The 17,297-nt window shown below is 49.2% G+C and overlaps 1 protein-coding gene across 2 annotated transcripts in view; it reads right to left on the bottom strand.

Moving 5' to 3' along the window:
* Nucleotides 1-1,327: 1,327 nt before the first annotated feature.
* CFL2 (cofilin 2) overlaps nucleotides 1,328-17,297 on the bottom strand; it is a 254,647-nt gene continuing 238,677 nt past the window's right edge. For both annotated transcript variants that reach the window (XM_085627424.1, XM_085627425.1), the window contains exons 3-4: nucleotides 16,929-17,005; nucleotides 1,328-1,676 (exon numbers count right to left, since the gene is read on the bottom strand). In XM_085627424.1, the coding sequence (XP_085483550.1) occupies nucleotides 1,561-1,676; nucleotides 16,929-17,005 (193 nt within the window). In that variant the 3' untranslated portion in view covers nucleotides 1,328-1,560. The remainder of the gene's footprint in view (nucleotides 1,677-16,928; nucleotides 17,006-17,297) is intronic.

Here is a 17,297-nt window from a genome sequence, read left to right as displayed (position 1 = left end):
TGCATCCACACCTGCTCTCTATAGTGCCAAGACGCCCTTGGGCATGAGTTTTGCGCTTTATAAATTACATTCAAATTCAAATGCTTCTGAGTACCATCGGACAGCACACATCAGGGGGGTACCCTCAGCTAACACACACGCTGGGATACTATCAGCCCAGAAACAGCTCGGGGGATTATCACTCCACACACTACCCATGGGTATCTTTGGACAGCACACACCCTAACGGTACCATCAACCGACATACAAACTGGGATACTATCAGCCTACACACAACCCGGACACCACCACTCCACACACAACCTCTAAGTACTGTCGGACCACACACATCCCGGAGATACCATCAGCCACTCTTTGCCCAGACACAGCCAAGGAATCATTACTCCACACATTTCTTGTAAGTACCATCAGACAGCACACATCCAGGGGGTACCATGAGCCAATGCACAAGAACGGATACTATCTGCCCACACACAATTCATGGGACCACCGGTCTACACAAAGATGGGTGTGTAACTGAGCAGCACAAAGCCCAGGATACAAAGAGCCAGGATTTAACATGAGACACCATTGCCTAATAAAGACCTGGGAGAAGCACCTTTCAACACACAAGCTGGTATTCCTTGTGACAGCACACTGCAGGGAGGTACCTTCTGCAAATGCACAATCCATAAGCCATATTGACAATTACACAAACTAGGACACGGTCTTCAAACACTGACCCCAAGTGTATCATCTGCCAACACACAAATCTTCCAACACTAAGCTAAAGGACGACATTGACAATGTTGGGAATCAGCTGCTCACGTTTAACAATCTGACTGAGATGTACTGAGTGGTGTGTCTGCTCCTCCTGCCCACAAGTGAGTGGTGAGGGAGGCAGAGTGGAGTGACCTGGAACAACTTGCTACAAACAGTGGCTTCTCCTATTGACTAATGAGCTTCTGTGTTGGCCCACTGGCCATTGAAGACACCACACCCTACCAATGAAGGAACCTCATCACGTTTCTCGGTGGCGTCCAGGGTGTTGGTTACACAATATTGACATAACAAGCCTTGCTACGAGTAAGATCCTCCCTTGTATGTTTCACATGAGATACCCTCCCCACTTGTGTGCAAACTCAAAAGTCAGCTGGTAAAGATCCAGTGTCGAATGGCTGCCAAAGCATTCCTTTCGGTGTCTTTACCCAAGAGTAGGACAGGCTCCATAGCAACAACCGTCTTTACGGCATGGGTGAGACAGTACCAATCTGGAAGGTTAGCGCTTTCCTCTAAATCTGTTTCAATAAAAAAAAGTGCCAGTGTTTAAAAATCTACGTGGCCAGCCTTGCTAATGAAGTCTCAATTTAATTATTTTGTATAGGGCTTGTGCCTTACAAGGACAGTCAGTTCTGAAATGTATTCATCAGAGGCAGAGAAAACCAGATCAGTAACTCCTTGGTGCGGGGGGAGGAGCTGAGAAAAGAAAGGAGAAAACAAAAAAAACAGGTGAAACCAAGGTTAGGGTCCAGAGCAGCAAACTGGGATGCTCTCCCCTCCGCAGAGCAAAGTCCACACAGTTTATTTGAGCTTGGTTCCCTCCAACGACACCACCACGCTTCCCCCCAGTCTGTCCGCAAGCGTTGTTCGGTCTTTGATGTCTTCCAAGCTGTTCACCTGCCACTCATGTTTGATACCTGTGAAGGAAACAGAGCAGCAGTGAGTATGGGGACAGACACTGACTCTTCACATGGCTGCAAGAGCAAATACAGCACAGGCATAGGGCCTCCCAAGCCAAGAAAGGCGCACTCCAAGTGTGCTCTCCTAATGGTGGGAAAAGCTGGCTTGATATAGTCAGCAGAGCTGGCTTGATGTACTCATCTTTGGGTGTTAACTGAACAGTGGTACTTGGTTCCACACTGAGTGGCCACAGAAACACTTAGTGACAGGTGCCACATGTCAACACCTAGGCTAAAGTCCAAACATGCTCAAACGTACATGACGATATATGGCTTGTCATCAGAGAGTTCCCTAGCCTGACACGGGCAGCAGGCACTGGAACTCGTAAAGTCCCACAGGCCAGACGTTAGGTGTCCTATTATGATTATGTACAGGAAGTGGGGGGGATCTGTTCCTGATCATTCATGGGGTCTTCTGCCTAGACCAGAACATGACTAGTGTCTTTGCTAGATCCAAATCATACATGGTACCCTAAATCCAAATTAAATAGTCAACCGCACCCTCCAATCCACAGCGCACTTTGTGTCCTACCAAACACCCAGCACTTGCACATTGTCCTTCCTCTCAATTCAACACATTGCTTGTTCTATTCCTTCCATACAACTTCTCTGCTGACGTTTGCGTGGGCTGTGTTTGTCTGTGCCTGGGCGGATATAAGTGTGTGTGTTCAAGTGTGCATGAGAGTAGTGTATGTCAGTTACACTTGTTTGCGTGTGCGTTTGCTTTCCTGCGTGTGTGTGTGTGTGTGTGCGCATGTACATCTAGCATGGCACACTGGCATGTCACTGAGAAGGGTACAACTGTGCAGTTTACCGTTTGTATCCCACGTGAACACTCAAGTAAGTGAAGCCTCCAAGAAAGTTTCCACCAGCTCCACCTCAGGAGAGTCCTTCACGCTTTGAAGAGCCACACAAACGTGAAGTCATTTCATGCCTGGACTACTGAAAGTTTTACACTGCCAATTGGATGAAAAACCAGTCCTGACATCAACAAGTCAAGAACAATAGTTGATAATTGATCAGAGATGCCAGGGCCTCATCGACCCAGCTCTGAAAGCCCAAAACTGGCACCCGATCCACAACAGATCTCAATTCAGGACTCTGCCTAGTGCATAAGGTGCTTTGCGATTGTTCTGCTGGTTACCCCAGGAAGGATTTTAAGTTTTACCACCCGCCCAATCACCTGTAGTTGGCCTACTCACTGTCCGACTACCTGTAAGCAGTAAACATGGTGGAGGCACTTTGCATGCTCCCGGATCGACACTTTTGAATTCATTGTTGGCACTTCTCAGACTTGGAAGAGACCCTGTGAAGCTTGCCATGAATCTGATCTTTTTCAGGTACAAGTTGAAAACATGCTTGCCCAATCCCAATGGCACTCTCTACCCAGCACTGATTCATTATTACCAAACTTTACAAATCATATGCTGAAGAATGGCATTGCTACCCACTGCCCAATTAGCCCTGGAGGGAATCTGGTTTGTCCAGCAGTCTCATATCTACTCTGACAACACTTTATGCAACAAGATGCCCCAATGAATAAGAGCAATTGATGGCCCATTAAACAAGAGCGATTGACGCTTCAATTAAGAAGAGAGATTGATGCCCCATTAAACAAGAGCGATTGACGCCCCATTTAACAAGACCGATTGACGCTTCAATTAAGAAGAGAGATTGATGCCCCATTAAACAAGAGCGATTGACGCCCCATTAAACAAGAGCGATTGACGCCTCACTAAACAAGAGCGACTGACACCCCATTGAACAAGAGCGACTGATGCTCCATTAAAGAAGAGAGATTGATGCCCCATTAAACAAGAGCGATTAACGCCTCACTAAACAACAGCGATTGACGCCTCACTAAACAAGAACGACTGACACCCCATTGAACAAGAGCGATTGATGCTCCATTAAAGAAGAGAGATTAATGCCCCATTAAACAACAGTGATTGACAACCCATTAAACAAGAGCGATTGACGCCCCATTAAACAAGAGCGATTGTCCCCCATTAAACATGAGCGATTGACACCCCATTAAACAAGAGCGATTGACGCTTCAATTAAGAAGAGAGATTGATGCCCCATTAAACAAGAGCGATTGACACCCCATTAAACAAGAGCGATTGACGCTTCAATTAAGAAGAGAGATTGATGCCCCATTAAACAAGAGCGATTGACGCCCCATTAAACAAGACCGATTGACGCCTCACTAAACAAGAGCGACTGACACCCCATTGAACAAGAGCGACTGATGCTCCATTAAAGAAGAGAGATTGATGCCCCATTAAACAAGAGCGATTAACGCCTCACTAAACAACAGCGAATGACGCCTCACTAAACAAGAACGACTGACACCCCATTGAACAAGAGCGATTGATGCTCCATTAAAGAAGAGAGATTAATGCCCCATTAAACAACAGTGATTGACAACCCATTAAACAAGAGCGATTGACGCCCCATTAAACAAGAGCGATTGACACCCCATTAAACAAGAGCGATTGATGCCCCTTTAAACAAGAGCGATTGACACCCCATTAAACAAGAGCGATTGACGCTCCATTAAAGAAGAGAGATTGACACCCCATTAAACAAGAGCGATTGATGCCCCATTAAACAAGAGCGATTGACACCCCATTAAACAAGAGCGATTGACGCTCCATTAAAGAAGAGAGATTGATGCCCCATTAAACAAGAGCGAGTGATGCCTCACTAAACAACAGCGAGTGACATCCCATTAAACAAAGAGCGATTTATGCTCAATTAAAGAAGAGAGATTGATGCCCCATTAAACTAGAGCGATTGACGTCTCACTAAACAAGAGTGATTGTCCCCCATTAAACATGAGCGATTGACACCCCATTAAACAAGAGCGATTGACGCTCCATTAAAGAAGAGATATTAATGCCCCATTAAACAAGAGCGATTGACGCCCCATTAAACAAGAGCACCTGAATATAGACATTGTCACTTTATAATCCCCTCATCCCAAGGAAAGCATCTGTACCAGAGAGTGGTTTTCCAGGATCAGCTGGGTTATGTTGCCCACTCACAGTGATTTTAGGGTCCTGGCGAAGAATGCTTGATGCATGTGACAGGCCTCCACATCATGCCACGGATAGGAGTGCAGATCTCCCAGGTAAATGTTTCGTTTGTTACATTTATTATAGTTTTTAAAAGGAATGTTCTTCTGCCACGAGGACAGTAAAAGCAAACCTCTGACAGGCATCGAAGCGAATGTGGACGTCACTGGGACATGCGCCCTGAAGAGCAATCTGCAGCCTGTCAAAGGTTGAAAAAAATAAGAAAACATAGTCTTACTGTAAGTACTGTTCTCCAACATTAGTATCTTTGATAGATCCACATGTTGAACCTTTCCCTGCTGTGAGGTTGGGAAACCTGAAGCCTCGCCACCTTATTGGTTGGCTCTGTCATGCAACCAGTGAGGGGATGAGACTTAAACTGCTCACCTCAGAGGCTAATCTCAGAATTTACTGGAACAAATGTATAATGGCTGAAATCAAATAAAGTAAGTCAAGAAGCATCGCTCCAGACAAGAGTCACTCCGGCTGTTACTCCGCAGGGTCGCTGTGTCAAGCTTCCCTCTGACAGCGGTCGACTGGCTTAGATCTGGGAAAGGGCGATGGCGACTCTTCTACAAGAAGCAACTCTACTTGAAGAGGGCCTGTCTTGACCGAAGGGCGCAGGCATGTGGTCAGGTTTCTGCGAGTCTTTAGTTGGGTCCAGGTATAATTTCAGGCACTTTTAATGTCGTGAATATAAGGCTCTCTCGCTCGAGCAGACAGATTTCAAAAAACAATGTAGCTCCAGCAATTAGTGGGTTGAAATTCGAAGGGTGCTGTAGTTTGGGATTTAAAGCATGACTGTGGGCTGCCCCTGAAGGGGTTGCTGAGTGCCCCTCTGCATCACTGATATGGCAGCCCACAGGATGGGCCTCCTCCATGGTTTGAACGTCATTACTGCCGTGGGGAGGAAGAGCCGCTCATCAATTCAGAGAAAGATGTATTAGGCACCCAAGGGGGAGTTGCCTTTTGTGCGGGTGGAGTGCGATGAATATTCCTACCTGGCTTATGTATCAAAATATCGCTGCGCCATGGACAAATAGGGAAGGAAATACTCCCCCCCCCCTTAGTGAGAGGCTTCCCGCGTTCCTTATCGTAGATGGAATGAACATCGAGTCCCAACATGAGGTTGGTTTGGTTTTTCTTGTTCTTCCTCTCAACCTTCCTGGAATTCCAGTTCTCTTTCCATCTCTTTATGTCGCCTTTCAATATTTTCGCCATACATCTGAGGGTGACTTTATCGGGAGACCTGCGGTACAAGGGTCCCTCCCTGGAAGCCAAAGATTCTGTTCATCAAACCTTTGTCAATGAAGAGGCTGTTGGCGAAAAGAAGGTTGCTGAGGAGAGAGTGATGTCGATGGATAACACCTCACAGATTCACGAGGATGTGTTGACGAGCGCCCCAGGCGATGATGAGGGCCATTCAGGAGTGAGTGGAAGAACTTAGCAAGCCAACGGGATTTGTTACTTTTTGACAAAGCTTGAACCACCGAGTTGGACGCTGGGTTCTTTGAAGGGAAGGTCATAACGTCCACGGGGGAAGCTCTCGTCAGCTTAGGATCTTTCACTCTGGTGCCCAGAGGCAGCAGCCTGGATATGAGGTAAGAAGTTGTGTAAAGATATTTCTATAGAACAAACCTACTTTGGAAACAACTGAACGTTGAACTAGGATGAGACTCCCAGGGGATGATTAAAGACCTTTAGAGAGGAGCAAATAACAGGTCCATTCCTGTTGTGCATGTGTGGGGAGGCTGTGGGGGGTAGACTTCTAAGAGGTGAGTCCCCAGATTCCTCCTCAATTGCAGGAGTGATGGGGTCGTTCTGATGTCCGTGACCTCCTAGACTTTTATCCCTATAAGACCTGCCTGCTGGTATATGTTTGTATTCCACGTTTCATCAGGCGACCTCCTGGAAGCTGGAATGGCACTGTTTGCCTGAAGTAGTTTCATGGCCAGAGAAGTCAGCTGGCATTTCTAATGGTCCTATAGGTGACGAAACAGGTTTTGAAGAAGATAGGGACATGGAGGGGAGCCCGTGTAGTCCCTTCAGTGTTGGGGTCATGTGGCGGAGGTTTTGTAGACCTTTGATGAGATGTGCTGCAGCATGTACGATGTCTGCGACTGGCGCCAGAGTGACGTCAGGCAGTCCTTGAGAGTGATGTCAGGCAGTCCTTGAGAGTGACGTCAGGCAGTCCTTGAGAGTGATGTCAGGCAGTCCTTGAGAGTGATGTCAGGCAGTCCTTGAGAGTGATGTCAGGCAGTCCTTGAGAGTGACGTCAGGCAGTCCTTGAGAGTGACGTCAGGCAGTCCTTGAGAGTGACTGAGTGACGTCAGGCAGTCCTTGAGAGTGATGTCAGGCAGTCCTTGAGAGTGACATCAGGCAGTCCATGAGAGTGATGTCAGGCAGTCCTTGAGAGTGATGTCAGGCAGTCCTTGAGAGTGACGTCAGGCAGTCCTTGAGAGTGACGTCAGGCAGTCCTTGAGAGTGACTGAGTGACGTCAGGCAGTCCTTGAGAGTGACGTCAGGCAGTCCTTGAGAGTGACGTCAGGCAGTCCTTGAGAGTGATGTCAGGCAGTCCTTGAGAGTGACGTCACGCAGTCCTTGAGAGTGATGTCAGGCAGTCCTTGAGAGTGATGTCAGTCAGTCCTTGAGAGTGACGTCAGGCAGTCCTTGAGAGTGACGTCAGGCAGTCCTTGAGAGTAACGTCAGGCAGCCCTTGAGAGTGACGTCAGGCAGTTCTTCAGAGTGACGTCAGGCAGTCCTTGAGAGTGATGTCAGGCAGTCCTTGAGAGTGATGTCAGGCAGTCCTTGAGAGTGACGCCAGGCAGTCCTTGAGAGTGACGTCAGGCAGTCCTTGAGAGTGACGTCAGGCAGTCCTTGAGAGTGACGTCAGGCAGTCCTTGAGAGTGACGTCAGGCAGTCCTTGAGAGTGACGTCAGGCAGTCCTTGAGAGTGACGTCAGGCAGTCCTTGAGAGTGACATCAGGCAGTCCTTGAGAGTGACGTCAGGCAGTCCTTGAGAGTGATGTCAGGCAGTCCTTGAGAGTGATGTCAGGCAGTCCTTGAGAGTGACGTCAGGCAGTCCTTGAGAGTGACGTCAGGCAGTCCTTGAGAGTGACTGAGTGACGTCAGGCAGTCCTTGAGAGTGATGTCAGGCAGTCCTTGAGAGTGACGTCAGGCAGTCCTTGAGAGTGATGTCAGGCAGTCCTTGAGAGTGACGTCACGCAGTCCTTGAGAGTGATGTCAGGCAGTCCTTGAGAGTGACGTCAGGCAGTCCTTGAGAGTGACGTCAGGCAGCCCTTGAAAGTGACGTCAGGCAGTTCTTGAGAGTGACGTCAGGCAGTCCTTGAGAGTGATGTCAGGCAGTCCTTGATGTCAGGCAGTCCTTGAGAGTGATGTCAGGCAGTCCTTGAGAGTGATGCCAGGCAGTCCTTGAGAGTGACGTCAGGCAGTCCTTGAGAGTGACGTCAGGCAGTCCTTGAGAGTGACGTCAGGCAGTCCTTGAGAGTGACGTCAGACAGTCCTTGAGAGTGACGTCAGGCAGTCCTTGAGAGTGACATCAGGCAGTCCTTGAGAGTGATGTCAGGCAGTCCTTGAGAGTGACATCAGGCAGTCCTTGAGAGTCATGTCAGGCAGTCCTTGAGAGTGACATCAGGCAGTCCTTGAGAGTGACGTCAGACAGTCCTTGAGAGTGACATCAGGCAGTCCTTGAGAGTGACATCAGGCAGTCCTTGAGAGTGACGTCAGGCAGTCCTTGAGAGTGACGTCAGGCAGTCCTTGAGAGTGATGTCAGGCAGCCCTTGTAGCAGGCATTGCCTCCATCCAGGTGTGAAAAGACCAGGATGTGTACTGTTGTTCTGAAATTGGATCCTGGAAGAAATACGTTCACCTCTTTCAACGGTGGCAGCTGGTACCGTGCTGTCTTGGTTTTGCCTATGTTGTGTATTGTAGAGGCGAGGTCTGCATTGAGGGTAAATCCAAGTAAATTCAAATTATCTATCTCTTGGTGGAGGAAGCTGCACATGTTCATGTCAGATACCCAAACGTGGATTTGTGCTTGTTTGGAGCTGTTGATCAACAGATGCAACTTTGTCGTTAATGAGTTAAGCGTTAACTGGTACTTCACATCGTCCACAGAAACACCATCCGAATCACGACCAACTCCGACGACACCCTCACCGCCGCCGAACACCTTCACTTCCAGATACACACCGACCCCAAGACCACCCTCAGAGGCACCCTCGTCTACAGACCCCCGGGACCACGCACACAATTCAGCGAAGCCATCGCAGACTTCGTCAGCCCGCACGCCCTTACCTCCTCAGACTACATCCTCCTAGGAGACCTCAACTTCCACCTGGAGAACAACAATGACAGCAACACCGCCACCCTGCTGGACAACCTCGCCAACCTCGGACTCAAGCAACTGGTGAACACCCCCACCCACATCGCCGGCCACACGCTTGACCCCATCTTCTCCTCCAGCAAGCACATCTCCTTCACCCACTCCACCGGACTGCACTGGACAGACCACAGCTGCGTCCACTTCAACTTCAGGAGAACCACGACCCACAACCACCCTCAACAGGTTCCCCGCAGAAGCTGGAGCAAGATCACCGCCGACCAGCTCACCACCTCCCTCAGCCAGAACCCCCCCACCAACACGACGGACCCCAACGAAGCAGCCCGCAACCTCACACAGTGGTTCACCAACTGCGCCGATGACCTCGCACCACTGAAGAACCCCCCCAGCAGACACGGCAGCAAGAAAGCCTCCTGGTTCACCAACGACCTCAAAAACTCCAAGAAAACCTGCCGTACCCTCGAGAAAGCCTGGCGCCACGACCAGACTACAGAAAACATGACAGCCCTCAAGAACGCCACCAGCAAACACCACCAACTGATCCGCACCACCAAAAGGACCACATTCAAGGAACGACTGGACAACAACTCCCACAACAGCAAGGAACTCTTCAGCATCGTCAAAGAGCTCTCCAGCCCCAGCGCCTGCAACAACGACATCACACCCTCGCAGGACCTCTGCGACTCACTCGCCTTGTTCTTTCACAGCAAGATTGCCGACATACACAACAGTTTCGGCGCACAGACCGTGCACCCTACCACCGATCCGGCGCTCCCCACCACCACCCTCCAAACCGACGGTCAGCACCGAAGATACCACCCACATGATGAACACCATCCACTCCGGCTCCCCAACCGACCCCTGCCCACACCACATCTTCAACAAAGCTGACTCCATCATCGCACCCCAACTCCGGAACATCATCAACAGCTCCTTCGCATCCGCCACCTTCCCAGAGAGCTGGAAACACACCGAGCTCAGCGCCCTCCTGAAGAAACCCACCGCGGACCCCACGGACCTCAAGAACTTCCGCCCCATCTCGCTCCTCCCCTTTCCGGCCAAAGTCATCGAGAAGATCGTCAACAAACAACTCTCCGCCTTCCTCGAGACCAACGGATCCCTCGACCCCTCGTAGTCCAGCTTCCAAGCAAACCACAGCATCGAGACCGCCCTCATCGCAGCCACCGACAACATCAGGTCCCTGCTCGACAACGGGGGAAACAGCTGCCCTCATCCTCCTGGACCTCGCGGCAGCCTTCGACACCGTATGCCACCGCACCCTGATACAGCGCCTCAGCAACATCGGAATCCAAGGAAAGGCCTTGGAATGGATCATCTCGTTCCTCGCTGGCAGAACCCAGAGAGTCCGCCTTCCCCCGTTCCGGTCCGTGGCCACCGAAGTCATCTGTGGCGTCCCACAAGGATCCTCGCTCAGCCCCACCCTCTTCAACGTCTACATGAGCCCCCTCGCAGCCATCGCACGCCAACACAACTTCAACATCATCTTCTATGCCGACGACACCCAGCTGATCCTCTCCCTCACCAACGACCCCGCCACAGCCAGAGCCAACCTCCAGGAAGGAATGAAAGACGTCGCGGAATGGATGAAGCTCAGCCGGCTGAAACTGAACTCAGATAAAACGGAAGTCCTCATCCTGGGAGCATCCCCCCTCCGCCTGGGACGACTCCTGGTGGCCCCCTGCCCTAGGCTCCGCTCCAAAGCCAACGGACCATGCTCGCAACCTGGGCTTCATCCTGGACTCCTCCCTCACAATGACCAAGCAAGTCAACGCCGTCTCGTCATCCTGCTTCAACACCCTGCGCATGCTCCGAAAGATCTTCCGGTGGATCCCCACCGACACCAGGAAGACGGTCACCCAGGCCCTCGTCACCAGCCGTCTGGACTACGGAAACACCCTCTACGCTGGAACCACAGCCAAACTACAGAAAACTCTCCAGCGCATACAGAACGCCTCTGCACGACTTATCCTGGACACCCCCCGCTTCAGCCAACTTCTCCCCAGCTGAGAGACCTGCACTGGCTCCCCATCAGCAAGAGGATCACGTTCAGACTCCTCACCCACGCACACAAGGCTCTCCACGACATGGGACCCACATACCTCAACAACCGCCTCACATTCTACACACCCACCCGCCACCTCCGCTCCACCAGCCTCGCCCTCGCCACCGTCCCGCGCATCCGCAAGACCACCGCCGGAGGAAGAACCTTCTCCTACCTGGCGGCCAAGACATGGAACTCCCTCCCCACCCACCTACGACTGACCCAGAACCATCTCTCCTTCAGGAAACAGCTCAAGACCTGGCTCTTCGAGCAGTAGCGGATCCCCCTCCCCCCAGCGCCTTGAGACCCTACGGGTGAGTAGCGCGCTTTACAAATTCATTGATTGATTGATTGATTGATTGATTGATTCTGGGTTAGTTCGAGGCAACTCCCCTGTGCCAGTTAAAAAATGCCTCAAATCCCTTTGGCCAGTCGGCATCACACCATCTCTAATACCATCAGCAAACTCCCTTGCCTCTTGGTAGATTCCATCCTAGCCGAACACATGAATAAGCTAATCAAACCAGCATCATACCAACGACACCTCCTATGGAACATCAAACCTGTATTCCTCCAGCAGTGTTCAGACTGCTGTTCAACCTGCTGTCCATTCATACATCGATGGACACAAAGCTCTCCTACCAGATTACCAAACTCAACGGTACCTTCTTAAAGCAGCGTCACACCTGGCAGTCTGGCTCGTCTCTAATGAAAAAAAGACAGCCCTATAGTTAAGCGACGACACTCCCTACGCCTAGAAGCCTGAATTACCCCAAGGTCATCCACGCTGGCCTTCCATCTTACCACAGTGACAAACTTCACACCGCCGGCGGCGAAGGATTCCCAGGAGTAGGAATCATTCTACCTTTCGAAGTCCCTAAACCAAGTACAAGTAAAACTGCCTACCAAGCCTTCTGAGCCCTGATGCCCCCAGAATGACTAACCAGTCCTATTGTTCACCAAAGACCCCAGGAGTCATCTCTTAAAAAGACATTTTCCTTCTAGTTTTCCATCTCTTTGGATATGCTATTCTCTGGTATAGTCCTGCCTAATCCATTTCTTTCCCATTATTGTTAACATCTTCTTGTTATTTGTACCACCAAAGTTTCTCTATAGAGAGCCCCGGTGCTCTAGTAACTAGCTCTGTGCTACAGATAGCAAGAATAAACAAGTAAATACATAAGGGACTGTCGTGCATGGCTGTCCCACGACACTTAGGCCCCTGTGCTATTTGTCTTAAAAGGGAAACAGGACATGGGAGCCCAAACACGTGAAATCACAGCTGGGGAACTGTCACTAATGTGGAGTTTTTACTTTGGGGCTACACAGGACATAACAGACACCCCTGCGTTGATCTCGTTGTCCACCAGATGTCTCCAGGAACCCGTCAGTGAACACATCCTCTTTATTGACAGCTACCATATATAATTCCATATGTTCTTGTTGATCTGTTCTTCTAGTTGAACAGAGACAGCGTCTCAATGATGTTTCCTGTCAGGGATAAGTGTTTAATGGGGCAGGCATCGGTGAGGTCGCCTGGGTACAGAGATGGCTTCACCATTGGGTCTGTCCAGTTAAGGGTGTCTGGGATGTTTTTGTAGGCCAGTAAGAATCTGATGATGTTGCGGGAGTGTGTCCTTTTAAAAGCAGGAGCACTTATGGAGGAATCTTCCCCATCAGTGTGAGAAGTTCTGGTTTTCAGTGAAAAAAGATTTCTCTCTTTACTACTCAATGAACAGAGACTGTCAGATGTGCCAAACTTGTGAGAAATGCCTTGGTTGTAAGTAAGAAGTACGGCCCGCATACAGGTTGTTAGAAAATATTTTTGTATTACTGAACAATGCTAAGCCATAATGACAGAAATCCGAAAGAAATCACAAGCATTGGCAAAGCCATTAGGTCTTGCCTATGCAAGAGCCATAGGCTTTGCCAATATGTTATAAACCAGTGTGGATACTGTCCAGCATGGCTAAAGGTTTGTGGCATAAAGGAGAGTGACGTGGAGTGGCCTAGAGTAGAGGGGCCTACAATAATGTGGCATAGAGGATAATGGCGTAGAATGCAATGGTGCAGAATAGAATGGCGTAGAGTGCATTGGTTTCGAGTAAAGTGATGTGGAGTGCCCTGACATACAGTAGAGTGGAGTATTCGGAACGTAGATTGCAGTGACGTATAGTGCAGAGGCGTACTGTGGAGTAGGTTAAAGTGGAGTGGCATAGAGTGCGGTGGCATAGAGTAGAGTGAAGTGGCATAGAGAGAGGTGCAGGGTGGAATAGTGCAGGGTACAGTGCAGAGGTATAGAGTGGTGTAGAGTAGAGTGGTGTAAAGTAGAGAAGAGTGGAGTAAAGTAGAGTGGTGCAGAGTAGATTAGAGTGGCGTAGAGGGGACTGGTGTATAGTGCATTGGTGTAGAATGGCGTAGAGTAGAGTGTTGCAGAGTAGAGTGCAGTGGCATAAAGTACTGTGGTGCAAAGTAGAGTGGCAGAGAGTGAAGTTTTGCAGAGTAGCGTGTCATAGAGTGCGATGGAATAGAGTAGAGTGGCGTAGAGTGCAGTGGTGTAGAGTAGAGTGGTGCAGAGTGGCGTAGAGAGCAGTAGAATAGAGTACAGTGGTGCAGAGTAGAGTAGAGTGGCATAGAGTGCAGTGACGTAGAGTGCAAAGGTGTAGAGTAGAGTGGCGTAGAGTAGAGTGGTGCAGAGTAGATTGACGTAGAGTGCAGTTGCGTAGAGTGCATTGGTTTTTAGTAAAGAGGACTAGAGTGCGCTGGTGTAGAGTGCAGTGCATAGAGTGCAGCGGTGAAGAGTGGAGTGGTGTGGAGTGGTGCAGAGTAGAGTTGCCTATAGTGGAGTGGCACAGCATAGACTGGAGTGGCGCAGAGTTGTTTGGCGCAGAGCTGAGTGGCGTAGAGCAGTGCAGAGTAGAGTGGTGTAGAGTGCAGTGGCATAGAGTGTAGTGGTGTAGAGTGCAGTGGCATAGAGTGGTGCAGAGTAGAGTGGTTTAGAGACCAGTGGCGTAGAGTACAGAGGTGCACATTAGAATAGAGTGGCATAAAGTACAGTGACGTAGAGTGCAAAGGTGTAGAGTAGAGTGGTACAGTGAGCAGTGGTTGATAGTGCAGTGGAGTAGAGTGTTGCAGAGAAGAGTATGTGAGTGCGGAGTACAGTGGTGCAAAGTAGATTGGCGTAGAGTGGTTTTGAGTAAAGTGGTGTAGAGTGCATCGGCATAGAGTAGAGTGGTGTAGAGTGCAGTTGTTTAGACTAGAGTGGCGTAGGGTGCAGTAGTTTAGAGTAGAGTGGCCCAGCATAGAATGCAGTGGCCTAGAGTGGAGTGATGTGGAGTAGAGTGGCAGAGAGTGGAGTAGGGTGGCATAGAGTTCAGTGTTGTAGAGGGCAGTATCGTAGAGTATTGTTTCAGAATAGAGGAAAGTGGCATTGAGTTCAGTGGTGCAGGTAAGCGTACAGTGGTGTAGAGTGCAGTGGTGTACAGCAAAGTGGCATAGAGTGCAGTGTCGTAGAATGCAGTGGTGCAGAGAGGATTAGAGTGGCTTAGAATGGATTTTCCTAAAGTTCAGTGGTGTAGAGTGCAGTGGCACAGAGTGGAGTGATGCAAAGTAGAGTGGCGTAGAGTGTAGTGGCGTACAGTGAATTGGCATAGAGGGCAGGAGAGTGGCACAGAGTGGAGCAGAGTAGAGGACAGTGGCATAGAGTGCAGTGGTGCAGAGTAGAGTGCCGTAGAGTTCATTGGTGGAGAGTGCAGTATGGCAGAGTGGAGTGTTGTAGAACGGAGTGGTGTAGAGTAGAATGCTGTAGAGTGCATCTGCGTAGAGTGCAGTGGCATGGAGTGATGCAGAGTAAAGTGGCGTAGAGAGCAGTGGCGTAGAGCATAATAGAGTGGCGCAGAGGGCAGTGACATAGACTGCATTGGTGTAGAGTACAGTGGCATAGAGGGTGGTGGCATTGAGTGCAGTGGTGCAGAGTAGACTGGTATAGTGTGCAGTGGCATACAGTGCATTGATTTTGAGTAAAGTGGTGTAGAGTTTATTGGTGTAGAATACAGTGGCATAAAGAGCAGTGGTTAAAGTAGAGTGACGTAGAGTGCAGTGGTTGAGATTAAAGTGGCTTAGAGTGGAGTGGCGCAGAGTGGAGTTGAGTGGCATAGAGTGCAGTGGAGTATAGTGCAATGGCGTAGAGTAGATTGTTCCAGAGTAGAGTGAAGTGGGGTGCTGGAAAGTGAGTGATGTGGTGTGGAGTGCAGTGGCATAGGGTAGAATGGCATAGATTGCAGTGGTGCAGAGTAGATTAGATTGGTGTAGAATGTATTGGCGTAGAGTGGAGTGATACAGAGTAGAGTGCATTGGCATAGCATTCAATGGCATAGAGTGCAGTGTTGCATTGTAGAGTGGCATACAGTGGAGTGGTGCAGAGTAGAGTGGAGTGGCCTATACTGGAGTGGTGTATAGTGCAGTGGTGAAAAGTGCAGTGGTGCAGAGTAGAGTGCATTGACGGAGAGGTGAGTGGTGCATAGTAGAGTTGGGTGTGGTGGTGCAGAGTTGAGCAAAGTGCCATAAAGTGGAGCATGCATGGTGTGGTAGCGCACTGGCATTACAGAAAACACATTTTCAATTGAAATGACCATTACATTTGCACAGACATGCAGTTTTATTGATAAAGCTATGCAGCGCACAAACAGTGTGTGGAAATGTGAATAGATTTATTTTGAGCTTATTAAAATGTTTTTTTCAACTGCACTTCAGAATTACCCAAAAATGTGCTTAATTTGTGCTTTCTTAATTTGGATATATTCTGAAATATCTGCACAGTTCATTTACAGACATTACAGTTTCTTGTGTGCTAGAAAAAAATGACATTGCGCACCCTTCTTCCAGTAAACTCCCTGTACCCAGCACGATTGTCACATAAATCCTATCACTTTGATGTCAGAGACAGAAAAGTAAACATCAAGCCTACTTGGAAGACAGAGCCTGACCTTTGACCTATGTCTCTGAATGCACAGAAAATGCAACAAGATAAGAACAAGTTTAAAGGCCTGTTTACAGAGAGGAGCACTGGTGGAAGAATACAGAGGTTCCTGCATAATCTCTTACTGTTTATTCTCCTTATCGTGAGACCCTCCCGGTTGTCAATCCCTTGGCCCTGCAGACTAACCTGATCTTTTAAATTTGCTCTGACCTCCCATTATGGCAGAAGAGGTGAAATATATGACACAACATATACTCAATTATGCAACTGTGCATGGAACACCTATCAATTTCTCCCTGAGGAACACATCAATTCCTGCCCGGAGAACATGCCTCAATGTCTCGCTGAGGAACATATCAATTCCTGCCCGGGGAACATGCCTCAATTCCTCGCTGAGGAACACATGAATTCCTGCCCAGGGAACATGCCTCAATTCCTCCCTGAGGAACATATCAATTCCTGCCCGGGGGAACATGCCTCAATACTTCCCTAAGGAACAAATCAATTCCTGCCCGGGGAACATGCCTCAATTGCACCCTGAGGAACACATCAATTCCCGCCAGGGGAACATGCCTCAATCCCTCCCTGAGGAACACTTATCAATTCCTGCCCGGGGAACATGCATCAATTCCATCCTGAGGAACACATCAATTCCACCCTGAACTTGCAGAAAGGCTGAGTCACTCCAGCGTCAGACAGCCACTGCCCTAGTTCCTCACAACACGTACCTGTGAATTTCTTCTTGATGGCATCCTTGGAGCTGGCGTAGATCATCTTGCTTTTCAGTGGGGCATTGTCTGGAGCCCTGTGGTAGAAATCAAGAATTCATTCAGAGGCTGAGTAGAGACATTCTAGGGCCACGCTCAGTGTTGGGCTGGACAACAGGAATCTGCATGGGTCTGGGTGGCAGAGGGACAGGCAAGGAAAAACACATCTGGATAATGTTTGGGTCCAGAACTAGGAACGATGTCATTTCATTTTGCTAGTGCTCAGTGAAATGTCATTTCATGGAAAGCTTTTCATTGAAAGTTATTTTAGTCAAAGAATCAGACGTTCGCATGCCTTGCATTGATATACATTTTGCAATTACAATTAAA

The sequence above is a fragment of the Triturus cristatus genome, chromosome 9 (genome assembly GCF_964204655.1).
Source record: "Triturus cristatus chromosome 9, aTriCri1.1, whole genome shotgun sequence".
Taxonomy (NCBI): Eukaryota; Metazoa; Chordata; class Amphibia; order Caudata; family Salamandridae; genus Triturus; species Triturus cristatus.
Note: the sequence above shows the minus strand (reverse complement) of the source record. Positions and strands in the feature narration are given on the sequence as shown.